Source organism: Saccopteryx leptura, chromosome 4, assembly GCF_036850995.1.
Source record: "Saccopteryx leptura isolate mSacLep1 chromosome 4, mSacLep1_pri_phased_curated, whole genome shotgun sequence".
In the NCBI taxonomy this organism is placed as follows: Eukaryota; Metazoa; Chordata; class Mammalia; order Chiroptera; family Emballonuridae; genus Saccopteryx; species Saccopteryx leptura.
In genome coordinates, this window is record NC_089506.1 from 202,115,024 (window position 1) to 202,140,892 (window position 25,869).

The 25,869-nt window shown below is 45.3% G+C and overlaps 1 protein-coding gene across 2 annotated transcripts in view; it reads left to right on the forward strand.

Annotated features, from left to right (window-relative positions):
- The window catches only part of PARN (poly(A)-specific ribonuclease), a 166,664-nt gene extending 148,094 nt beyond the window's left edge, over positions 1-18,570 (forward strand). Inside the window, exons 23-24 of one of the 2 annotated variants that reach the window (XM_066382573.1) lie at positions 8,982-9,169; positions 17,567-18,570. In XM_066382573.1, coding sequence (XP_066238670.1) covers positions 8,982-9,169; positions 17,567-17,619 — 241 coding nt within the window. In that variant the 3' untranslated portion in view covers positions 17,620-18,570. Of the gene's footprint in view, positions 1-8,981; positions 9,170-17,566 lie in introns of those variants that run through there. The other variant, XR_010751159.1, reaches the window with a different exon arrangement.
- Positions 18,571-25,869: the final 7,299 nt, after the last annotated feature.

Sequence of the window (25,869 nt, forward strand, 5' to 3'; positions counted from 1 at the left end):
GGAGGGGAAAAGTAGATGGTCACCTCTCCTGTGTGCCCTGGCTGGAAATCAAACCTGGGACATCCACATGCTGGGTTGAAGCTCTACCACTGAGCAAACCAGCCAGGACCGTTTATCTTATCAACTCATTATTAGACCAGCCAGAAGAACCCAGAAATGTGGAAAATTTCTTCCTCCTTCCATGTTCGTAGTGGCATTATTCACAGTAGCTAATGTAGAAGCAGCCTCGGTGTCCATTGACCAGTAAATGGATGAGTAAAATGTTGTCTATCCATACAATGAAATATTTAGCCTTTAAAAGGAAGGAAATTCTGGCCCTGGCCATTTGGCTCAGTGGTAGAGTGTCAGCCTAGTGTGTGGAAGTCCCGGGTTTGATTCCCGGTCAGGGCACACAAGAGAAGTGCCCATCTGCTTCTCCACCCTTCCCCCTCTCCTTCCTCTCTGCCTCTCTCTTCCCTTCCTGCAGCCAAGGCTCCATTGGAGCTAACTTGGCCCAGGAGCTGAGGATGGCTCTGTGGCCTCCTCCTCAGGTGCGAGAATGGCTCCGGTTGCAGTGGAGCAACGGCCCAAATGGGCCGAACATCCGCTCCTGGTGGACATGCCGGGTGGATCCTGGTCAGGTGCATGAAGAAGTCTGTCTGCCGTCCCCCCTTCTCTCTTTGGAAAAATAAAAAAAGGAAGGAAATTCCGAAACATGCAACAACATGGATGAACCTTGCTTGACATTATGCTAAAGAAATAAGGGAGTCAGAAAAGATACTGTACGATTCCACTTATATGAGGTACCTGAAGTAGTCAGAATTATAGAGACATAAAGTAGAATGGTGGTTGCCAGAGGCTGGGGGCAGGGGAAATGGAGTTTTGTGTTTTTCAGTTTTGCAAGATTAAAAGAGTTTTTGAGATAGATAGTAGTGATAGTTGCACAACAGTATACATTTACTTACTAGCACAGAACTGTACACTTCAAAATGGTTAAGATAGTAAATTTTATGTTATGTGTGTCTTACCATGGTTAAAAAAATTCAGAAGCCTGACCAGGCAGTAGCTCAGTGGATAGAGCGTTGGACTGGGATACAGAGGACCCAAGTTCGAGACCCCAAGGTCGCCAACTTGAGTGCGGGCTCTTCTGGTTTGAGCAAAGCTCACCAGCTTTAACCCAAGGTCGCTGGCTTGAGCAAGGGGTAACTCGATCTGCTGTAGCCCCACAGTCAAGGCACATGTGAGAAAGCAATCAATGAACAACTGAGATGTCGCAACGAAAAACTAATGATTGATGCTTCTCATCTCTCCCTGTTCCTGTCTGTCCCTGTCTATCCCTCTCTCTGACTCTCTCTGATTCTCTCTGTCTCTGTAGAAAAAAAAAGCTCTACACAAATTAGTGTTCCTACTTTTATTTTTCTGAAGTTGGAAACGGGGAGGCAGTCAGACAGACTCCTGCATGCGCCCTACTGGGATCCACCCGGCACGCCCACCAGGGGGCGGTGCTCTGCCCATCCAGGGCGTTGCTCTGTTGCGACTAGAGCCATTGTAGCACCTGAGGCAGAGGCCATGGAGCCATCCTCAGCGCCCGGGCCAACTTTGCTCCAATGGAGCCTCGGCTGCAGGAGGGGAAGAGAGAGGAAGGAGAGGGGGAGGGATGGAGAAGCAGGTGGGCGCCTCTCCTGTGTACCCTGATCAGGAATCGAACCCGGGACTCCTGCATGCCAGACCGACGCTCTACCACTGAGTCAACCAGCCAGGGCCACTGTTCCTACTTTTAATTGCAAAAAATTGGAAGCACCCTAAATGTCCATCGGCTGGTAAATGAATAAATGAATTATGATATAGCTATACAATAAAAATAATACTTCTCAGTAATATAAGAAATAAAATACCAACACTTCTAGTTATGTGGCTAGTTCTCAGAGTATTATAGTGAGAGTCAGACACAAAAGGCTAAATCTGTATTTCATTCATATGAACCTTTAGAAAAGCAAAACTGTGGTGACTCCAAGCAAGTCCATGGTTTCTGAGATGGGGATTGAGGGCGAAGTGGTATAAGGGATCTTTTTAAAGAAAGGGAACTGTTTTGTACCTTAATTATTGTATTGTATACATGGTTAAATATAATTCCCAGGCCCTGGCCGGTTGGCTCAGCGGTGGAGCGTCGGCCTGGCGTGCGGGGGACCCAGGTTCCGTTCCTGGCCAGGGCACACAGGAGAGGCGCCCATTTGCTTCTCCACCCCCCCCTTCCTTCCTCTCTGTCTCTTCCCCTCCTGCAGCTGAGGCTCCATTGGAGCAAGGATGGCCGGGGCGCTGGGGATGGCTCCTTGGCCTCTGCCCCAGGCACTGGAGTGGCTCTGGCCGCCGAGGAGTGACTCCCCGGAGGGGCAGAGCATTGCCCCCTGGTGGGCGGAGCATCGCCCCTGGTGGGCGTGCCGGGTGGATCCCAGTCGGGCGCATGCGCGAGTCTGTCTGACTGTCTCTCCCCGTTTCCAGCTTCAGAAAAATACAAAAAAAAAAAAAATACAATTCTCATATTAAACCAAGTGTACATTTAAAATGTGTGAGTTTCACTGCATATAAATAATGTCCTAATTTAAAATAAAGAGAATTTCACGGGACAGCTAGATTTTTGTGGTTTTATAGAAGGAGCTTGTGAATGTGACCTTTCTATTAGCAGTTTTTCTAAAAAGGAAGAAGCTAATGGAGACTCTTGCAGAATTTGTATTTAGTTGCTGAATTGTTAATATATTACATCAAAATTCTGAGTTTGACCTAATAGTTATTGTAACCAGGATGGCTTATTATTTGCATCCCCAATATAAATACTAATCAAGGTTTAATATTCTATTTTGACATACCAAGTTGTGTCTGAAACATTTTATTTTTTAATTAGTCACCACTTTTTCAGTGGATTTAAATGTGTTCTTAATATTCGTTATAAAATGGCTCACTTCATACATTATAATTTTGCATGCAAAATGAGCTCAGATTAATGGGAGATTTGTTTTGCCTGATATTATTTTGACTTGACCTTTGAAATTAGTCCATACAGAAATATCAACATTCATGTATTGAGAATGTCTATACATACCACACACACACACACACACACAAACTGAATCTTTAATTAAAATTTAAAGGTAGTATTTCATATATCTGATTTTTAATGTATGATAAAAACTGTTTTTGATCCAAACCGCTTTAGTTAACCTATATGGGTTGTAATCATAGCATTTATTTTTATTAGAGAATGATAGTTGAGAAAATTTTATGTTGGCGTGGATGTTACATATAGTCAGCCCTGGCCGGTTGGCTCAGTGGTAGAGTGTCAGCCCGGTGTGTGGAAGTTCCAGGTTCGATTACTGGTCAGGGCACACAGGAGAAGCGCCCATCTGCTTCTCCACCCTTCCCCCTCTCTTTTCTCTCTATATCTCTTCCCCTCCCATAGCCAAGGCTCCATTGGAGCAAAATTGGCTCCAGGCGCTGAGGATGGGCTCCACTTCAGGTGCTAGAATGGCTCTGGCTGCAGTGGAGCAACGGCCCAGATGGGCAGAGCATCACCCCCTGGAAGGCATGCCAAGTGGATCCTGGTCAGGTACATGGGGGAGTCTGACTGCCTCCCCTCTTCTAACCAGAAAAATACAAAAATAAATAAATACATATTGTCAACCAGTGGCCTTTAGTACCAATTCAGCTCCAGCAGAAATCTCCAGTTTGGGGTGCAGCGAAGAAGGAAACTTGATTCAGTGCAAAATTGCTCAATTATGATATGGCATGGCTGAGGCAGACCTGGGGTCAAGTGGCCCCAGAGCCGGGGTCCTTTCCTGCGAGATAGCGCAGCTCTGGCCTGGGAAAAATAGTCTTTAGTCTTAAGGGGAAAGGGCAAGTGTGCTCTCAGAGCCAGAGGGGAGCTGGCTTATAGAGACAGAAGTCCTGCCCTTGGTCCCTGATTGGTCTGTCCTTATGCAAATGAGGACTTCAGTTCCTTGCAGTTTGATTGGTTCAAAAGGCACTTTCCTGATTGGTCAGAATGGAGTTGCTCTGATTGGTTGGTAATGATGGGGAACAGCTGTACAGCTTGGATTGGATGGGGAAAGCTTCAGTCCTATTGGTTGGCATAGGATTCCAGGAACTCCCTTTTAAGAGCTGGATCAAATGGCAGGAAGTTCAGTGCAGGCTTCTCCCTGAAGTGCAGTTTGTGTGAGAGACCCCTATGTAGAAGTAGCTGCTAGGCTCTTTTTTTTTTTTTAAATTTGAGCCCAGTTAGCCACCAGGAACCCTTTTTTTGTCTGTATCTTTCTCAGGGTCCACAAAATGCAAACATATGAAATATATTCATGTTAGAGATATGTAAGGGCTTTGCCAAGCATGATGTACCATAAACAATAGCCCTTCCTAGGAAGCAGAGGATTCTTATTTGAGAGCAAAAACTTCAAATTAGAAACTAAGAAATATGTTTCAAATTGAGAAAATGTTTATGAAAATGTTTTGTAAATGTGAAAGTTACATAAAAACAAGAACCTTCTAAGGGCAAGATTCTAGCATAGTTTCTGAGGCACAGTAGACTTGAGATGCTCAGATGCATGTGGAGAGGAGCTTTACAGTTTCATGGGCCTTGTTGGGCAAAAATACCACAGTAACCTATGGTTAGGGTAAAAGCAATGTATTCCAGCAAATGCCTACAAAACCATTATTTGCCAATTAATGCTAAAATTAAAGCAATCCATGCATGTTTAGAGAAGATGCACCTAATGTTTGACAGAAGCATACTCCGGCCTGACCTGTGGTGGCGCAGTGGGATAAAGCGTCGACCTGGAACACTGAGGTTGCCGGTTCGAAACCTTGGGCTTGCCTGGTCAAGGCACATATGGGAGTTGATGCTTCCTGCTCCTCCCCCTTCTCTCTCTCTCTCTCTCTCTCTCTCTCTCCCCTCTCTCTAAAAATCAATAAATAAAATATTTAAAAAAAAAAAAAAAAAAAGAGGCATACTCCTATAAAGAAATAGCATTACCACCACCCCAGAATGTTTCCTCACGTTCCCCTAGTTTAAGCCTTGTCTGCCCTTCCCCACCGTGCCATTCTTCTGAATTTTTCCCCATTGATTAGTTTAGCCTTTTCTGGAATTTCATATATAAATAAGTTATGAAATATCCACTCTTTTTCACCTAGAATGTTTTTGAGTTTTATCCGTGCTTTTACAAACATCAGTAGTTCCTTTCTATTAACATGCTGAATTGTATTTCATTGGATGCGTGTAGCACAGTTTTTCCATTCATTCTGAACTGTCCCCAATTTTTGTTTGTTATAAATAATGGATGACTTAAAGGCCTCTTAAGACAGACAAACTGAGTGTTCAGGGGAACATGGAAGTAGAGGAATGCTAGGCAGTGGAATTGGGAAACATTCTCGGGGCTAGTGGTTGAGCAGGAAGAGAGGCAGAAGGGTCTTGGCATAAACAGCAGAACTGAAATAGGGAATATAGGTTATATTGGGACTGATAAACTCTCTAAAGGGATGGTGGATGTATGGGAAAGGGCACGTAATGGAATTCATTAAGGTCACTGTATATTGTCTTTGCAGCTTGACTGCTTAGTGGAAGATAAGGCTAGGAAAGCAGATTGGGACTCAGATGACAGCAATTCCTGGATGGCATGTCAGGCAGTTTAAATTTAGGATTGTAGTGGAGAGCCATGCAAGTTTTTAAGCTGGGAGCATCTTGATCAAAATTCTGCTTTGGAAGAAGTTTGAACATTGGGAGGAATGGCTTTGAAGGGGAAGGGAAACTGGGAAGACGAGGAGAGGGAGGCCTGGGCCAGGTAGGATCCTGTTTTGAGTCTGGGGCAGGAGAGGGAGGTACCACAGTGGCACTGGGTGAGGACAGAGATGGACTGGTGGTAGATAGGAATAAAAAGGGTAGGACTGGAGGCTGTTTGGGGTGGCCCAAGGGAGGCACTTATTAAGTTGGGGGAATACTGGTTAATGAGAGGACGAGCTTCTCTGAAGGAGAAGGGCCCAGGCAATGAGGAATGAAAAGGGACAGATGCCAACTATGAGGGTGTGAGCCAGGTGGCTGGAGAGACATTCAGTTGTACCCGATGAGACATTTTGTTAATGGTCAGGACATCCTCTTTCTGGTATTAATAGGTTGACAATATATTTCTTAGTCATGTATAAACACACACTTCTGTCCTAGATTGTGTCTCAGCAGGTATTAGAAAATACGCAATGAAATTTACTGTTTTTTATTTGTTACACATCATGCTTTGATAACATTTTTGCTTTTAATTGAAAAATAACATCAGACTTTAAAAGAGCTGCACAAATATTATCACTGAATTTAAGGGGTTCACAACTTGGGGTGTTCTATTCAAGAATGAGATGTAGTTGTCACAAAGTAGTCTTATTTATTTGCAGCAAGTAAAGGAGAAAAGATTCATATTCAAAGCTCTGTATTTTTGAAGGGAGGCTTAGTTATTGTTTATATACACTATTTGGTCAATTACACACTGATCTTGTACTATCTAAAAATATTACAAAGATAACCTGTATCTATACTTTCTAACCAAATTTATCTAATATTAACATTGTGTTACTAATGTTAACATTTGTTGTGGGGGTTTTTTTGTTTAGTTTTTTTTTTGTATTTTTCTGAAGCTGGAAACAGGGAGAGACAGACAGACTCCCGCATGCGCCCGACCGGGATCCACCCTGCACGCCCACCAGGGGCGACGCTCTGCCCACCAGGGGGCGATGCTCTGCCCCTCTGGGGGGTCACTCTGCCGTGACCAGAGCCACTCTAGCACCTGGGGCAGAGGCCAAGGAGCCATCCCCAGTGCCCGGGCCATCTTTGCTCCAATGGAGCCTTGGCTGCGGGAGGGGAAGAGAGAGACAGAGAGGAAGGAGGCGGGGGGTGGAGAAGCAAATGGGCGCTTCTCCTATGTGCCCTGGCCGGGAATCGAACCCGGGTCCCCCGCACGCCAGGCCAACGCTCTACCACTGAGCCAACCGGCCAGGGCTGTTGTGGGGTGTTTTTTTTTTGCTTTGTGTACATAGGTTCTCTTTCTCCCTTCCCCCTTCCTTTATCTGTATATAGCAGGTCCTCATCATTTTGTTTGTTTCATTATAACATTGATGAGCCCTGGCCGGTTGGCTCAGCGGTAGAGCGTCGGCCTAGCGTGCAGAGGACCCGGGTTCGATTCCTGGCCAGGGCACACAGGAGAAGCGCCCATTTGCTTCTCCACCCCTCCGCCGCACTTTCCTCTCTGTCTCTCTCTTCCCCTCCCGCAGCCAAGGCTCCATTGGAGCAAAGATGGCCCGGGTGCTGGGGATGGCTCTGCGGCCTCTGCCTCGGGCACTAGAGTGGCTCTGGTTGCAACATGGCGACGCCCAGGATGGGCAGAGCATCGCCCCCTGGTGGGCAGAGTGTCGCCCCTGGTGGGCGTGCCGGGTGGATCCCGGTCGGGCGCATGCGGGAGTCTGTCTGACTGTCTCTCCCTGTTTCCAGCTTCAGAAAAATGAAAAAAGAAAAAAAAAAATAACATTGATGAGATACCATTGGAACTTAACTCCTGTTTACATCAAATAGCCTGTGGTAAAATTGGTTTCATTATATAGTGTGTTGGTTGGCTTAAAGTCCCAGACATTGCTAAGTGAGGGCTTATTTTACACACACACACTGTACTGTGTTTTCTCTCTCAGTCCCTTTCTCCTTTCTCTCTTTCTCCTGCCAACGCCTCCCCCTCCGCCCCAACAGTTATTTTTTCTTGAACCATTTGAAAGAAAGGTAGACACATCGTGGTCCTTAATCCCCAAATACTCTGAATAAGGGTATTATTCTCTGACATAAATAGAGTACAGTTACCAACCTTGATAATTTAACATTGATCTGATATTTAACCTACTGTTCATTTCTGTATTATTATTTGATCCAGTAATGTCTATATAGCTTCCCCCTTCCAGTGTAAGATTCAGTCGATGGTCCAGTCTAAACCCTAGTTTGTATATGTTCCATCTAGCTTTCATGTCTCTTTAGTCTTTTTATGACATTTTTAAAGAACATCATCCCCTCCCTCCCATACACTTTTTTCAGTAAGATATTTTTCATCAGGGTTTGTGTGATGTTTCTTCATGATTACATTGAGGTTTTACAGTCCTGACCAGAGTACTACGTAATTGGGTAGCCAGAGGTTTTTTGTTTATTTGTTCGTTTGTTTTTAATGTAGCATTTGAAGCACTCACTTCCCAGGAGGGCTTAAGTAGGAGGGTGTTCAAAGTGGAATGACTTGATTTTTTTATGCGCTTCATAACTTGAGGGCTATAATAAGTCTATAGGACCCATTTAGAAGAGACGGGACTCACACTGGCCATGTGGTCTCTGTTTTTATCAAGTTATATTTCAGGGAACATATTTTCTTAAGGAAAAATTGGGACATATAATTGATTTAATTTAACATGTCAAATCCTATAAAGCTTTAAAAATGAAGCCAGGGTTAATTATAAATTTGGCACTTTTTGGAATAGCAGAGAATTACAGGAAGATGGGATATGCCCTCTAAGTATATTCAAATGCATGGGTAGTGTGATAACTGACTCAGATTTCTTCTGTTCTGTTGTGTATCCATTAGGTAGTCAAGAAGGTAACAATGCTAGTTTCTGATATAATGTATTTAAGGCTGTTTTGTTAAAGTAGCTGAACCAAAATAGAGACCAGGGATGTTCCTTAAAAATGTATTGTTTAAACACTAAGAATAGCTTAGATTTGTATATATCTCTATACAAGCACAATGTAGAACTTTCTACTGCATAAACTTGTCATGGGTAAACTTCTAGACTTCAGGTCATAATGAGATCTTAACTTACACGTACAGGCAGCAGCTGCCCATGTTGTTGATTGCTAGTTAAGTGTTAATAAAATTAAGAATATCAAAATATTTTTATAAGTTAATCTTGTTGTTGCTCTTAACACTTTACATATTGTCCCCCGGTTTGCATTTCAGCCTTACAGCTGCCGGCACAGTACGAAAAAGAAGTCTGAGTCCCAGCGAAGCAGAGACCGGAGTATCAGGAGAGGCTTCTGACCTTGACCTTGAGCTCGAACAGACAGATTCCTGTGCAGAATCCTTCTCAGAGGGAAGGAAAAAGACCAAGAAATTTAAAAGAATGAAGAAGGACCTTTCTCCAGCAGGTTTGTATTGACTCTTTCTAAAGTTCTAGAGTTGTGTACTCTTAAGTGCTCTAGAAACTTGTATTTTGTGGGAGAAATTACAGAAAGGCTTCAGTTGGTGGCAGGCCCAAATAGTCTTCCACAGGACCAGATGTGCATCTGTGTGTGTGTGTGTGTGTGTGTGTGTGTGTGTGTGTGTGTGTGTGAAGCAGGGGGAAGGCAGTCAGACAGACTCCTCCATGCACCCGACTGGGATCCATCTGGCATGCCCACCAGGGGGCGATGCTCAGCCCCTCTGGGCTGTTGCTCTGCTGCAACCGGTATCATTCTAGCGCCTGAGGCGGAGGCCCCAGAGCCATCCTCAGGGCCCAGGGCCAACTTTGCTCCAATGGAGCCTTGGCTGCCGGAGGGGAAGAGAGAGACAGAGAGGAAGGAGAGGGGGAAGGGTGGAGAAGAAGATGGGCGCTTCTCCTGTGTGCCCTGGCCGGGAATCGAACCCTGGACTTCCACACTCTGGGCTGACGCTCTACTGCTGAGCCAACCGGCCAGGGCTGGGACCAGATGATTTTAGGACCTGTTTAATTTAATTTGCAGAATCCCTTAAAAGAGCTGGCTCTTTATAGAGAAGGCTTTTTGTGGGGCTCCTGGTTAAAGATGGTTAGTCTATTTTGGTATCTTCTTTCTCTTCGTCTATGGTTTAGAGGTTTTGTCGATATGTTTAAAGTAGCCTTCGTATTTTAAATGTACATTTAAATTTACACAGAGGTCTACTCCTACACATGTTATTTTTAGTAGCAGAATTTTCACTGTTCCCACAAAACCCAAGCAGGCTGGATTTCTCTCATAAGCAGAATTATGTAAGGAGCAAAGGAAAGAGGAAATTAGCATACAATGAGAGCTTACTGTGTGCTAGATGCTGTAGTAGGAGTCTTTCTCTCTTCTTATTTAATTTCATTCTCACAACAGCCCAGACGTCGGGAGCTACAGTCCTTGTTTTAGTGATGAGAGGGAATCTGGGCTCAGGGAGGTGGAGAGCATATGTAGGTCCACGTAGCTACCAGTAAGAAGTTGATCCAGAAGGTGAGCCTCAGCCTGCCTGAAACTAGAGCACTTGTCCTCTCTGTCACCCAGACATGCTATGAAGAGTCTGGCTTAACCCAGCCCTTGGTGCCCAGACCCTGTGCAGGGCCGGAGTAAGAGGGAGGAAGGGGCTTGCTTGTTAGGTCCGGGCATAACCTGGTGAGACATCAGTCAAGTAACAGTCATTAGATCTGCTGACTGAGTGCTTGCCAGCAATCCAGCAGGATACCTAATGCTTAACAGAAACTCTTTTATTTGAACAAGTAAGGTAGTCAGGTAGTTGTCATGGCCAGCTTTGCAATTAAGAAAACCCAGCCCTGCCTGGCCTGTGGTGGCGCAGTGGATAAAGCATTGACCTGGAACACTGAGGTTTCCCGTTTGAAACCCTGGTCTTGCCTGGTCAAGGCACATATGGGAGTTGATGCTTCCTGCTCCTCCCCCTTTCTTTTTTTCCTCTTTAAAATGAATAAATAAAATCTTTAAAAAAAGAAAAAGAAAACCCAGCCCTGGCTGGTTTGCTCAGTGGTAGAGCGTTGGCCTGGCGTGTGGAAGTCCTGGGTTCAATTCCCAGTCAGGGCACACAGGAGAAGCACTCATCTGCTTCTCTACCCCTCCCCTCTCCTCTCTTTCTGTCTCTCTCTTCCCTTCCCACAGCCAAGGCTTCATTGGAGCAAAGTTAGCCTGGGCGCTGAGGATGGCTCCATGGCCTCTGTCTCAGGCACTAGAATGGCTCCAGTTGTAACGGAGCAATGGTCCAGATGGGCAGAGCATTGCCCCCTGGTGGGCATGCCAGAGTTTGTCTTTCCGCCTCCCCTCTTCTCACTTCAGAAAAATAAAAATAAGAAAGAAAAAGAAAAAAAACAGGCCTAGCCTGACCAGGTGGTGGCGCAGTGGATAGAGCGTCACACTGTGACACGGAGGTTCCAGGTTCAAAACCCCGAGGTCACTGGCTTGAGTGAGGGGTCACCGGCTTAAGCGTGGGATCATAGACATGACCCCATGGTTGCTGGATCGAGCCCAAAGGTCGCTGGCTTGAGCAAGGGGTCACTCACTCTGCTGTAACCCCCCTGGGTCAAGGCACATATGAAAAAGCAATCAGTGAACAACTAAGATGCTGCAGTGAAGAATTGATGCTTCTCATCTCTCTCCCTTCCTGTCAGTCTGCCCCCAACTATCCCTCTCTCTGACTTCTCTCGGTCAAAAACAAAACAAAACAAAACAAAAAAACAAAGAAAACAGGCCTAAAGGGTTACCTGCTTTGCCCAAGGACAGACCCCTTAATTCTGTCCTATCAGAAAGCCCAGGCTTTCTGTATTGTCTGTGTGGGATAAGAGGGCCACCTGCCTCCAGCCATTGTTCCTCTTCTTTACCTCTTACATTGGACAGTCAGAACCAATAACCAAATCAAAGGAAGGTAGTAAAGCAATGGAACTTGATTCATACCCAGGCTAGGGACTTGTGTTTCAGTTAATTCCTTTATTTGCATGTAGCCCAATCTAACTGTAGGGAATTTTCTGCATCTCATTGATATTAATGAAATCAAAGAAGCAGCAAAATGTCACATAAGCTCTTTGTACAGTGTGCTGTGCCTAATTTAACTGAAAACTTTAAACTCTTATTTGAGCTGCCTCCTTGAATCAGGGTGTCTCCCTTTACTCGTTTCCCTTTCTTTCCATAAAATAAGCACTGGAGAAGTTTTTAATCTGGAACATACTCAGTCTTCTTCTTGTTACTGATACCTTGTTACTGCTGCCGATTGCACCTGTTCAACATGTTAAATATTAAATGTCAGCATGACTTTTAGAGTTCACACTGAGCATGATGGGGTCCCCTCTTGTGGTTCTTTCCTTCATTTCTCGTTCTCTTTTGAATTTTTTCAGCTGATATGTTATTTCTCAGGGACAAGATTTCAGTTTTTTCCCTTCTATATCAGCATAATCTTAAAGGTTTTAAAATTAAAATACCTAATAATAGACTGCATTAATAGATTAGCTCCTTTTATAACTTTCATCCTTTCAAGTAAAAACTTTATATGAGTTATTTGAGGTTTTGAATTTATAATACCATCATTAAAATAGTTTTTTTTCCTTCCCCATTGACAGTAAAGCTGTCACTGCCGCAAGATAGGAGCTTATAAAATGATCGATTTTGTACTTCTTTGTCAGGCCCGCTAAGAAAGGAAGAGAGGGAGAAATATCTTGACAACTTTTAATTGAGCCAGAGAACTTGAGAGGGTTGAGCTTTCTTCTAGAGCAGGGGTCCCCAAACTTTTTACACAGGGGGCCAGTTCACTGTCCCTCAGACTGTTGGAGGGCCGAACTATAAAAAAAACTATGAACAAATCCCTATGCACACTGCACATATCTTATTTTAAAGTAAAAAAACAAAATGGGAACAAATACAATATTTAAAATCAAAAACAAGAAAATTTAAATCAACAAACTGACCAGTATTTCAATGGGAACTATTGCTCCTCTCAATGACCACCAATGAAAGAGGTGCCCCTTCCAAAAGTGCGGCGGGGGCCGGATAAATGGCCTCAGGGGGCTGCATGTGGCCCGCGGGCCGTAGTTTGGGGACCCCTGTTCTAGAGCACCACTCACCGAGTAAGACCTCCCAGCAGTGCCAGGGCAGCAGTTTAATATGTAGGTGTTCAGTCCCAGTGGTATTAGCGGCTGTAGGTCAAACAATCAAGTGCTGAAGCTGTTGACTCAACCAACTTTGATTGCTTGGTTACTTGAATAAGGTCCTGTAATAGTGAGAGTACAAAGATCAGCCCCTGTGAAGGGTCTGTGTTCAACTCTCATGTCCCAGGAGCAGTAAGGGCCCAGTCTGGGTGCTGGCTGGAGCTGTATACAGTGTGTGGTACAGTGTGGGAGAGTCTGTCCTTTGGAAGCAGGGCACACGCCCGGCCTGAGCTCTTCTCTTGGGGAGAGTGTCGTGACAGGGACTCAGGGGATTCACAGAGGTGTGTCAGGTGCTCAGCACTGTCAGTGAGGGCGTGAAAAACAAGACAGTGCCTCACCTATAGGGAATTTTCTCTTTTCCAAGGAGGAAGGAGCAAAAAGTCAGACCTAGGATGTCATGTACCATGGCAGTCCTGGGACAGGAGGCTCAGTAAACCTCATACAAAACAGTGCCCGTTTTCTTAGTTATACTTTTTAATACTTAAGGTCCACAAAGAGTTAAGTATTAGGCCCCTTTCTAGCTAACCAAATGACCCAAATGACCTTTTATGTTTAAATACTATACCAGGAATTATACTGGGAATGTCCTTTGTTACCTTGTTTAGTCCTTATAAAAACATGATAAGGTATATACATTTAATTTCTGTAGGAAACCAAGGCTCAAAGAGTTGTAACTGGCAACGTCAATTATAGCGGGGGGTGGGGGGCTACCGTCTGATCGGAAGCACACATTGCGCCACTCTGCAGTGTGAAATTAGAGGAAGCAAAGGGTTCTTGATGTACAAAGGTGAGTATTTCTGGCAGCTGTCTGGATCAGAAACAGTTACCAACCTGGAGTTTCAAATGATGAAGTCATAAAAATCCAAGCACCCACTCCTCTTTGGAGTTTCTATTTCATGTCCATATTATGTGCTTAGTAAGTATTTTTCTCTTAGGCTTTGTTGTTTCTATTCTATTTTTGGGAAGCGAATGTATAATGGTAAGTCTCCTTCTTTTATATTTATTGTTAGGAATGTAGATTGGTAGTGCCATCTCCTTTCCTCTGAGGAATTCTCAGTCAGTACATAGAGGAAAACAGTTCTGTATTGCCATTTACGCTGGAATGAGCTATCTGTGGGAAATGTCCCCCAGGCAGTGTTTAGTGGGTGGGCTTCCACAGCACACTCGTTCTTGCTGACTAAGTGAATTGTGTACCCAGGGCCTGGAGAAACCCCAGCCTGGCCTGCCGGGCCAACAGGAGTGGCCTGACACTGAGCAGACTGGCCACTCTCAGAATACTGATGGGCAGGCAGTAGCCGGAGCTTCCGTCAGCTCCCTGTCAGACAGCTGCCACGGAGGAATGCCAGGAGACATTGTTCCTATTGACTGTTTTGTCATATAATAAAGACGGTGCTCCAAGTCTTTCTGCCCCTTGCATTTAAAACACATTAGACCTTTAAATGTTTGCCAAGACCCGTGAAGTTTATTGGAGTCTTGACCAATCTGCTGAACTTTTCAAGCTCAAACCCTTAGGGTCACCATATAAAAATTCAGAATCTACTGAGAGCAGCTGTCTCCTCCTGTTATTACAGGTTTCCTTAGTCAAAACCAAGATCTGCATTTGCTGGTGTTGGTCTCCTTAGCAATCAGACTAGGAAAGTCCAGCGACCTCCCAAGGAGCTGTTTAATTACTCAATTAAACTGGTTTCCAGCCTAGATGTGGGAAATGAGGTGTGTGCAGCACGATGCCGTGGGGCAGTTTGCTCAGTGCATTTCTGTGACCTCCCTGTTCCCCCTGGCAACCCTCGGGGGCCCTGTACACCGTCCAGGGGCAGATGCCTGCCCGTTGGGTGTGGGAAGCCACCCCGTTACCAGGCCCTTTGGAGCATTTTCTAGTTTAAAACTTTCTATGGCACCCCACAGGATCTTTCTGAATACACAATTGCACTCCATAGAAAAGTCTACGGTGGCCTATTTCCAGTGTCTTCTGTAGTTTTTAGATTGTGTTTTGGATTCACCTGAGGCAAGAGATGTCTTGCCTCCCAGAGTCCCTCCATCTTGCCTCTTCAGAGTCCCTAGTTAGTTGAAAGGTAAATAAGCAGAAAAAATCACTTATTGTAGTGACCGCTTTTTGGTTTTTTGTTTTTGGTTAATAAAAATAATGTGCTCACTATAAAAATCTGTCAAGTGAAGAAAAATAGGAAGTCACCTGACACCCAGTTTATGCATTTTATTCCTCCTGTCACTTCTGTGCATTGTTAGCACATACTCTGTGCAGTTTAGTGTCCTATTTTGTTTTGTTTTCCATTAAAAAATAAACTCTTGACCAAATAATTTTAATTATCAGCATATTTTATATTAAAATTTTATTGGATTTTTTTACACAACATTTCTAATATCTTTTGCAGGACAGCTTTGTTAAGATATAATTTATGTACAATAGAAATCATCACTTTTATGTGTACAGTTTGATGAGTTTTGACAAATGTGTACATTCATTTAACAATCACTGTAATCAAGATACAGACCAGTTCTATCATTCCAGAAGATTTCTTCATGCCCCTTTGTAGTCAGTCCCTACCCCTAGATCCTGGCCAGCACTGATATGCTTTCTATAACTCTAATATGGCCCTTTTCAGAATATCATGAATGAAATCATACAGTAGGTCAACTTTAAGTCTTTCATTTAGCATAATGCAACTGAGATTCATTCATGTGGTTGTGTGTGTTCACGGTCCCTTCCTTCCTGATGCTGAATGGTATTCTGCTCTATGGAAATACTGCTGTTTATTTACCCATACTTCCAGTTGGCATATAGATTGCTACCAGTTTCTGTAGCTACTAAGAACCAAGCTGCTGTGAACATTTAGGTACATGTTTTTGAAGGAACTACGTTTCCATTTCTTCTGGGTGCATACCAGAGAGTGGAGTTGCTGGGTCAGACGGTCCTGTGTATGCAGTGCTGTGCCACATACTCACACATGTTCCCATCCAGCTCATGGCAGAATCCGTCTAAATGCCAGCTGGAAAGATGGATGAATAAACAGCAATATGTCCGAGTAATGGCAGGTGCTATTAAAAGTATGACAGTGCAGTTTCTTTAGCCATTTCTCTTTTCTCCCCTCTTGGCTAGTTTTAATTTATTTTAGTTCCCTACATTTGGCATTGTGGCCTTTACCTTTATAATAGCTAATTGGCTGCTATTTCTTTGATATGGGAATTATAAAAATGCCCTTATTGATGTTTCTCTTCCTCCCTTCCAATAGGTCCTCTTTGAGTGTGTCAGCAGGAAGGCCAGGCGAGTGAGTTAGGTCTTGTCATGGGCCATCTGCACTATTTAATTGTTCTGTGGAGGGGAGTGTGTTTATTTTCTTTTGTTTTTTAGTCTTTATTCCTTTTATAACAGGATCGTGTGAATCTTTTTCACGTGGATCATCTCCAGCCCATCTTCACTTCTCAGGGGAAGTCTTGCAGTCTTTATTGAGTCCCAGGACTTGCATGTTCAACACAGTGGTGCAGACTGCAGAGTACCCCTCTCCTGGTCTGCTCATCCAGTCTCCCTGGATTCTGGCTCCCTCGTGATCAGAAGTGGGACTCCTCGTTTTAGCTGAAAGTCCCATATTTAGATCTCGTTACCCTTAGGCATTCCTGTCAGTGACAGTAGCCAGTCTCAGCTGAGTGATTTCCTACTTTGTGGGACCCTGAACACCATCTCTTTTTAAGAGTTACTCTCCATTTTAGGCATCATCAGAGACCTCCTCCCTTTTGAAATCTTGGAGTGTTAGCAGCTGGCGTTGGCCTGCCCATTTTCCCTGCCAGCCCTTCAGTTATGGCTAAAAAAGGCATGACTCCAGTGAGGCCGGAGTGTCTGCGTTGCTCACTTTCCGTGGTGAACACGCCTTTTCCTGACGGCGTTCCCCTTCGCTCAGCTCTGGACATTGGTGCTCCGAGCCCTGACATGTTCGTGCTGTTGCAGAAAGTGGCGTGGATGGAAAAGAAGGGCTTCTAACTTGGGGTGAAGCTGTTTGTAATGGAAGGGGTCCCTTCAGTCCAAGAAGACCTTAGCCAATGTTGCCGAGATTGGAAAAAGCAACAAGCTTCTTTTGCCCTTTTTGGGATCTCTGCATCCTCATTGGTTGGCTTCCCTTCACTCTGTAGCCACCAGAGCCTGAGGTCTCTCATCTTAAGGCCCATACCCCACAGATCACGGAAAACCAGCCTTCTGGGACTGTGGGGGGCTCTTGGTGCTGGGGAAGGAGCCAAACTCCATCTTAGCCACCCACCTAGCCTCTCTGAACCTCTTTTTGCATCTGTGAAGTGGGGATATTTATACCATTGTGTGGGGCTTTTCTGAAGAGGAGATGAACTAAGTGCCCACCATGGTGGCTAGCAAAGAATACAAGAATACGGTGTGAATGCTACCAGGAGGTGTTGTAAGCGTCTGTGTGTGAACTGTAAAATAAACAGAGGGAGCCGAGTGGGGAGGGAGGCCCCTCATTCACCCTAAAGTGATATGTCCGTGGTGTCCCTTGGTTTGCTGGCCACTGCTCTCCATAGACCTGTGGCCTTTTACCCATAGTGGCTGTGCAGCTGCCTTGCCCTGGGCTAGGCGTTCTGTGCTCCTGTGGCGCTGCCCTCTCCTTGTTCATCTTGTCTTGTCCTTTCCCATCAGGGAGCATCTCGGAAGGCCCTGCCAAGCTCTTCGAAGTTCCTGACACGTGGTAACCAAGACGCAAGTGAAGCAAATCGTGGGTGCTGTTGCTGAGGAAGAGCCAGCCTGCACGTTCGGAAGCCATACTGTGTTTACTAAATGTGGTATGGGGGAGGGGTTGAAAACCAGTGTATCTCCTGAAAAAAACTCGGCTTTTATTTTTGTTGCTGTGTTTTTTTCCTTTTTAATATAAACTGTCTGCTGACACTCAGCACGGTTGTAGGCTATCGTGAGGTGTACATTGTTAAGCAGTTGTTTGTTGCTCACGTGAAACCTTTCCTGTCATGAATTAGTGTGTTTAAGAGTCCGCCTGATGAGGGATGCGGGCTGTGAAATATGCAGAAAGAGCTGACGTTCTTGGGTGTTGGGATCGTGAGCGTGGGGTCGAACTCCTTTCTGCCGCAAGAGGGTTTGTCATCTCGTCTCAGATGATGGGGCGGCTGTAGCATGTGGTTACTGTCTCCTAGTGGAGAAAGCGGTTCTGTCTGTCTGCTTCCCACCTTAGCTGCCTGAAAATATGAAGCTTTCAAGCTTACTTTTCCAGTAGGAAAATCTCTACTGGTAAAGGAGCTTACCATATGCCTTGGCCTTGGGGCATATTTATTTAGTTATTTTTCCTAAGATGTGAGTTTCTTGTGCTGGGACAAGTAAAAATGTTAATTTCTGTTTTCATGTGTAGTGCTGTGTTCACTCGTCAGTGTCAGCGTGCTTGTTGCCCCTGGGTGGCTGTCTGGGAGTAAGGTGGCATGTGTGTGTACACGTGTGAGCGTGTGTGATATAACAGAGCTCAGTGTGCCAGCCCTCTCTGTTGAAGCAGATCACGACAGCGACAGAATTTCGTGGATCTACTTCAGTGGAGTTGCTTCATATAGATCCTTGTTAGAGATATAACATTTTTGTATCATGGAAATAAAAATGAAAAAATGTATTTACAAAAGGTGAAAATTAAAGACATTTTCATAGGATTCTGGTTTTTCCCTTTTTTTTAAAGAAGTGAATGACATATTCAATCTTGACATAGGTATCATTTCTCTCTAAAGATCCCCCTAAAAAGCTCTCGTAAGTAACCAGAGCTTGTTTGATCTCTCGCACCTGGCCTGCCTCAGTGAGCAGATCCGGGGCTGGTGGGGGGCTGTGTGGGAGAGTCTGCATCCTCTCATGGTGGGGGAGCCTGAGCCCTCCCAGCTCTGCCGGGACTCTGGAAACTGGTGTTCTGCAGACTCAGATTTGTAAGACACTTTCCCCAGTTAAGAACCTCTTTCCTCTTTGTATTTCCCGTTTCCATTCCAAGTCTACTCCCTTCCGCAGAAGTTCGGTTGCCGCAAGGTTACAGACCCAAATGTGGCTCCCCTTCTAAGCCGCCGCTGCTCACAGCTCAGTGGGAAGTGGGAAGGGTCAGTGGAGTAAAGGGAGCTATCAAGGCAGGGGACTTCGAGGGCACTGCTGGACCCTGCTACGTCATTGAAACTTGCAGGGAAAGCAGGTAGTGCAGACACTTTTTAACTAGTGAAGAAGAGGAAAACCTACTAAAGACTGATTGACGTACACGATGAGAAAGAAGTACAGTGGCCTAATAAGGCGGCTTGCCAGGAAACGTGGATCGAATGGTGGTCAGACAGCCCCGGTCTCAGTGGGGGAGACATCGGCCTGTTGCTCTCGTACTGAAATTCTTCATTGTCCCCTGGAGCCGAGCGCTTCCTGCTCAGCAGCCTTGCGAACACACTTGTACCTGTTCAGTCCTAGTCCAGAGAGGGGCTTGGTGAGGAGTGCCTTCTACAGAGGACCTCCTGAGAGTCAGTGTCAGCACCAGCTCTGTGTTTCTGGTCACATAATTTATCCCCTCTGAGCCTCAGTTTGCTCAATCACAAAAGTAGGATGAGAAACCCACCTCAGGGTGGCTGCGGGAATTAAATGAGATGCTGTAAAATGCCCATCATAGTGCACGGTACATTGTGGGAATGTTTGAAGATTACACTTCTGATCTGGAACCTTGATCGTGTCTGTTTCTGTCGACTGGAGCCAACAGACGCGTAGTCACACGGAGTTTGGCTTAGAATTAAATACCCAGTGGAGCCCTCACACACGCCCTGGCCTCTGCGTTCCCAAATATACCAAATGACTTAAGCAGGTGAACTGAGTTGGCCCTTGACTCCCTCCCTACACACCTGCTAGGCTTTCTCCATGTCTCTTTTGGACATAAAACCCCAGGGTCATATTATTACGATGGGGCCGTGGTGCGGGGGTTTCTGGAAGACTGGCCGAATCTGGAGGCAGTCCTGGGAGTGGGGCCCCAGGATTTCCCTGCAAAGAGTTTCCTAGTTCTTTGATTTTGGGTGTGTGGTGGAGACAGCACTGCGGCTCTGTCCATTTTTACAGCTTTGTGTTTGTCTATTTTCTCCCCGACACTTTATTATGAAAATTTTCAAACATACAGAGAAGTTAAAAGAATTGTTTATTGAACACTCATTTACTCGCTACTTGGAATGCTGTTTTTGTTTTATTACATAACCATCTGGCCATCCCTCTATCCACCCAGGAATTTATCATTTCTTAGTTGCAAACAACACTGTACTCCCCCTCCCAAATACTTCGGCATGCTTGTCGTCAGTCAGAGTTTAATATTTGTTTCTATTTGGGGGCCAGTGGGGATAAAATCTGTAGTGAAACACTCAAATCTTCATGTGTGCCATTAGCCTTAAAAATTCAACAACAAAGGTTATCGAGCAGGAAATGAGTTTATTCGGGAATAGCGGAGGAATTGCAATTCGGGACAAGTGAATTATATCGAATTCTGGAGAACAAAGGAGTATTCTTTTATAAAGGAAAGGGGGAATTTGGGAGGGGTTGTTCTGAGCAAAGTTTATTGGAGGAAAGTGAGACGTGGAAGTGATGACGGCCTCTCACTGGCCGCAGGCAAGAGCAGCTCGCTGTTTCCAGGCGGAGAGGACATCTTCTGTTGAACTGTACAGGCTGCAACGAGTGGTGGTGGTGAGAGCTCTCCCTTCACGGCTCTGCCTCCATTTTGAATGAAGCTTCCATTATTCGTTTTCATACTGTCAAGATAGAGAACGTTACCGTCACCCCAGAATATTCCCAAAGACTTTTACCCGGTCAACCCCTAGTCCCCACCCACCCCCAGAGGCAACCACCAGTCGGAATGTTTTTTTTATATCATTGATTAGTTTAATCTTTCTAAGACTTTATGAAAATAAAATCACTCTGGTGTGAGGTTTCCTGCACTCAACATGATGTTTTTGAGGTTCGTGTATGTCGTCGTATGTATCGGTAGTTTCTTTTTATTGCCAAGTGTGAACCTGCCATCATTTGTTTATTCATTCTCCAATGGATGGGCACCTGGGCTCTTTCCAGTTTGGGACTATTATGAACAAAACTGCTGTGAACATTCTAGTGTAAGTCTTTTGAGAACAAAAGCTTTCATTGCGGAGAGTAACTACCAAGGAGTGGAATTGCTGGATGATAGGATAGATATATGTTTAGTTTTATAAGAAACTTCCAGAGCTTTTTCTAAAGTGGTTGTATCATTTTATACTCCTGTCAGCAATGTATGAGAGTTCCAGTAGTTCCCAGCCTTGGCAACGTTCGGTGTGGTCCGGCTCTCCCGGTGGGTGTCGAGTGTATCTCATTGCAGTTTCCCTTCGCAGTTCTCTGATGACTAATGATGTACTCATTGGCCATTTGTATGTAATCCTCTGTGAAGAATCTGTTCGGTTCACTTGTCTATATTTTATTGGGTTGTGTCTCTGTTACTAAGTTGTTGGCATTGATTATATATGCTGGGCATCAGTCCTTTGTCATAGTTTTGAAAATTTTAGTCCCGGTCTGTAGCTGGCATGTTTCCTTTCCTTTTCTTTTTCTTTTTCTTTTTCTTTTTCTTTTTCTTTTTTTTTTTTCTTTTCTTTTCTTTTCTTTTCTTTTCTTTTCTTTTCTTTTCTTTCTTTTCTTTTCTTTCTTCCTTCCTCCCTTCCTTTCCTTTCTTTTCTTTTCCTTTCCTTTCCTTTCCTTTCCTTTCCTTTCCTTTCCTTTCCTTTCCTTTCCTTTCCTTTCCTTTCCTTCTCTTCTCTCTTCTCTCTTCTCTTCTCTTCTCTTCTTTTTGCTTCTCTTCTCTTTTTTTCCTTCTAGCCTTACTGAGATACAACTGACATACAACATTGCGTAAGTTTAAGGAGGACAACATGATGACTTGATATGCCTGTGCATCACTGAAGGGTCACCACCCCAGCGCGAGTCAACACCACCATCACGTCACATATCACCATTGCCTTTTTGTGGTGAGAATATTCATGATCCACTCTCCCAGCAACTTGTTTATTTTCTTAACAGGATCTTCTGGGCAGAAGTTTTTAATTTTAATGAAGTCATTGTGGTCAATTTTTTCTTCTGTCCTTTCTAAGAAACCCCCCAAGTTGTAAACATACTCTTTTATGTTTTTCTGGAAGCTTCATAGTTCTGGCACTTATATTTAAGTCTACGGTCCATCTTGAATTAATTTGTGTGTGTGATGTGAGAACAGGAGTTGAGATCCCTTCATTCCATGTGAATAACCAGTTATTCCAACAGCATTTGTGGGGAACACCTTTCCTATTGGATTGCTTTGGTGTCTAGTGCAATCATCTGTTGACCCAATAACAAGTGTGGGTCTTTACTGTGTGTGTATATTTGTTTGTTTATAAGATTGTATTTATTGATTTTACAGAGAGAAGAGAGGAAGGCATGGGAACAAGAAGTATCAACTCATAGTTGCTTCATTTTAGTTGTTCATCGATTGCTTGTCATATGTGCCTTGACGGGGCAAGCCCAGGTTTTCAAACCGGCAACCTTAGCATTCCAGGTCAACACTCTATCCACTGCACCACCTCAGGCCAGGCAAGCATGTGTGTTTTTTGTTTTTGTTTTTTTACAGAGACAGAGAGAGGGATAGACAGGGACAGACAGGAATGGAGAGATGAGAAACATCAATCATTAGTTTTTCGTTGAGCATTACGACACCTTAGTTGTTCATTGATTGCTTTCTCATATGTGCCTTGACTGTGGGGCCACAGCAAACCGAGTAACCCCTTGCTCGAGCCAGCGACCTTGGGTCCAAGCTGTTGAGCTTTTTTTTTTTTCTCAAGCCAGATGAGCCTGCGCTCTAGCTGGCGACCTCTGGATCTCGAACCTGGGTCCTCAGCATCCCAGTCCGACGCTCTATCCACTGCTCACCACCTGGTCAGGCAAGCATGTGTGTTTTTTAAAATGTGCCATTACTATTGCGGAACAGTTGCACAGAGAAGGTCTCATCATTTTTATGTGCGCGGCTCCCACTTGGACGAGTTTGCAACCCTTCTCATCGTGTGAAGAAAAGAAAATGTCGTGACCCTGTTTACTGCTGAGGCCAGGTCACTCTCCTGACCTGGGAAATGAGCGAGGGTTAAAAATAGAGTAATCTTTTGGGATCCTTTTTTTTTTTTTTTTTTAATCTCATGACTTAAGTTTCATGACTTCAGTTGAAATATTTTATTCCCCAAATGATTCATGGAGTAAATCTACGCATCCAATTTTGTCGAAGAGGGGAAATAGAATACCTGAAGGCAGTTCGTGTTCCTCCTGGTTGTCAGCCACCCGCGCCCCCGTGTTGTCTGGTCCCTGCTTAAAGCAGTTCAGTTTGTCTGAAGCCACTTGCTGTTTCTGTCCCGGCCTTCTACTTTTTCTAGTCAGGCCGTGAACCTGGACTTCAGAAAGTGTTTTTGTGCAGTTGGCCTGGTCAAAATGTCACCAACTGAGAGCGTCTTTTAAAATGGAAATGTTTGAGATAAGATAACTCCATCAAAAAAGAAAGGACAATGCCTGACCAGGCGGTGGCGCAGTGGATAGAGCATTGGACTGGGATGTGGAGGACCCAGATTCGAGACCCTGAGGTCGCCAGCTTGAACGCGGGCTCATCTGGTTTGAGCAAGGCTCACAGCTTGAGCCCATGGTCCCTGGCTCTAGCAAGGGGTCACTCAGTCTGCTGTCGCCCCGCTCCCCGCCCCGTCAAAGCACACTTGAGAAATCAACCAACGAACAGCTAAGGAGCCACAACAAAGCATTGATGTTTCTCATCTCTCTCCCTTCCTGCCTTCCTGTCTGTCTGTCCCTTTCTCTGGGGGACAGACAATAGGAATTGTCCCTCTCTCTGACTCTCTCTCTGTCTCTACCACCAAAAAAAAAAAAAAAAAAGAGCCTTTTTATTGGGACGAGGGGAGGCAGACAATGTTTCTTCATAAGGGAAGTTGAATCTTCATGGATATTTTTTTTAAGGGAACTATTAGATCATGAATTTCGAAGCCAAAGGACCTTGCCTGGGTCTGCAGATTGCAGACTTGCTGCTGATCCACACTCAGCTCAGGCACCTTGTGTATGGAAATGTGTTGCCAAGTTTCTGAGACCAGCCGGAAGCCTGGCTCCCAGCCTGTCGACGCTTGCCTGGGCTAGCACAGGGACAGGCGGGAATCAGCGCTCCTCGGTCCAGTTGCCCTCACAGCTGCTCTGAGCCTAGATGTTCCCGTCGGGATGAGGAACATAGAATCTCTTTCCACATCTCCCCTCTGTGCGCTGCAGTCCAGTTGACCCAGAGTCTTATTTTCAATACCTGAAATCTGGGAATTCAGAGTCCTTCATTTTACTCAGGAAGGCTAACCTTCCCCAACAGGTTGTTATTCATTGGTTGAACGGGATACAAATGAAATAGTGTCTCAGAACGCTGTGTCTACAGGTTACTTTGACAAATGACTGTGACTCAGAAGCTCAGGCTTTGCCTACTTTTGGAGGCTGGCTCCACGTGGGAAAAATATAGAGGGCCCTTTGGGTGTTCTGTGGATTTTACGACACCCCGTGATTCTCCATTGTCTAGTTGACTTCATCTTCCGCAGAGTGTGTGTGAATCAGCAGGTCCTTAGCTTGCCGATGGGCGCTGTGATGGGAGCACCCACCTCACGCACGCAGGCTCAGAGCCCTCATTGTCTCCCTTTTCCATTTGCTCATCTCCACGTAGACTCTGGAAAGAGTTTCCGTTAAGCACAGGAACTGGGGAAACCCCACAGCAGAGGCAGCGTGCGGCGGCGCACACAGCGCCTGGACTTGGTGATCGCCCGGGTCTGAGCTTGGCTGCCACCCTCCTCTCGGGTCACTGGGAGCTGGGAGAGGGAACAGGAGGCACCCACAGGCAGGGAGCGCTCACAGAGGTCATTCCCCAGCTCACTGCCGTGTCCCTAGTCCACTTACATGGGGAGAAAGCAAGAGTCTCCTGGTAAACACGAAACACCCGCTCTCTAGAACTTTCCATTTTTAGGTAAACTTGCCCTCCAGTATTTAATCCTTACTTTTTGAAAGTAGGTTTTCTTCTTTACTGTGTTTATTCTGGAATAGTAACAGGAAAGGTATCGTTGGAGCATACTCTAAGTACTTCATGATTTTTTTGAAGTATAGGCGCTCTTAATTCACACTTGAAGCTAACACTGAGACCCCAGGTGGGTTCAGCCGCCAGCCCTGGAGATCAGTGGCAGAGCTGCAGTTCAAACCTCAGGACGTCTGACTACAGTGGCATGTGCCTAACCAAGACTTGATACCGTTACATGTCCATAAGACGGGGAGACAAATGACAGTGGGAGGTGTGCCCAGGGCCTCAGGGTGGCGGGGTCCCTCTGCGTCCCTCGTCTGTGCATGTCGTCATCCGTGCATATCCCGAGGATGTCAGGAGTGGAGCACTGGTTCGGGCCCACGTTCCCCTCTTTGCACTCTGCCCATCGGCAGCTCTAGGATTAGAGGGCTCTACCCGGACTTGCAACCTCAGTACCACAGGCAACTGTAAGGCTGTGTCCATATCTTTCGTAAGGGACAGCTTCTCAGAAGAGCAGATCACAGCACCAGGGAGCTGAAACATTTTAAAGGTTCTCGGTCTGTGTTGCCAGATTACTTTCCAATGTATTCTCCTTCCAAAGGACTACAAATTGTTGAGTAGTGGTGTCCACAGAGAGCTTCTAACCCACTTACTCAGGAGGCCGGGGATGCCCAGAGCCTGGGCGAGCCACCCGGGCCTCTGAAACTCCTGTTCCCAGCAGCGGCAGCATCACCTGAGAACTTGTTAGAAGTGTAAATTCTTGGGCCTCACCCCAGTCCTACTGAGTCAGAAACTCCAGGGGTGGGGCCAGCAGTCTGGAAACAAGTCCTGCAGGTGCTCTGGTGCCCTCTCAGGTCTGGGAGCCACTGGTCCTGGGAAAGCTGTCTCT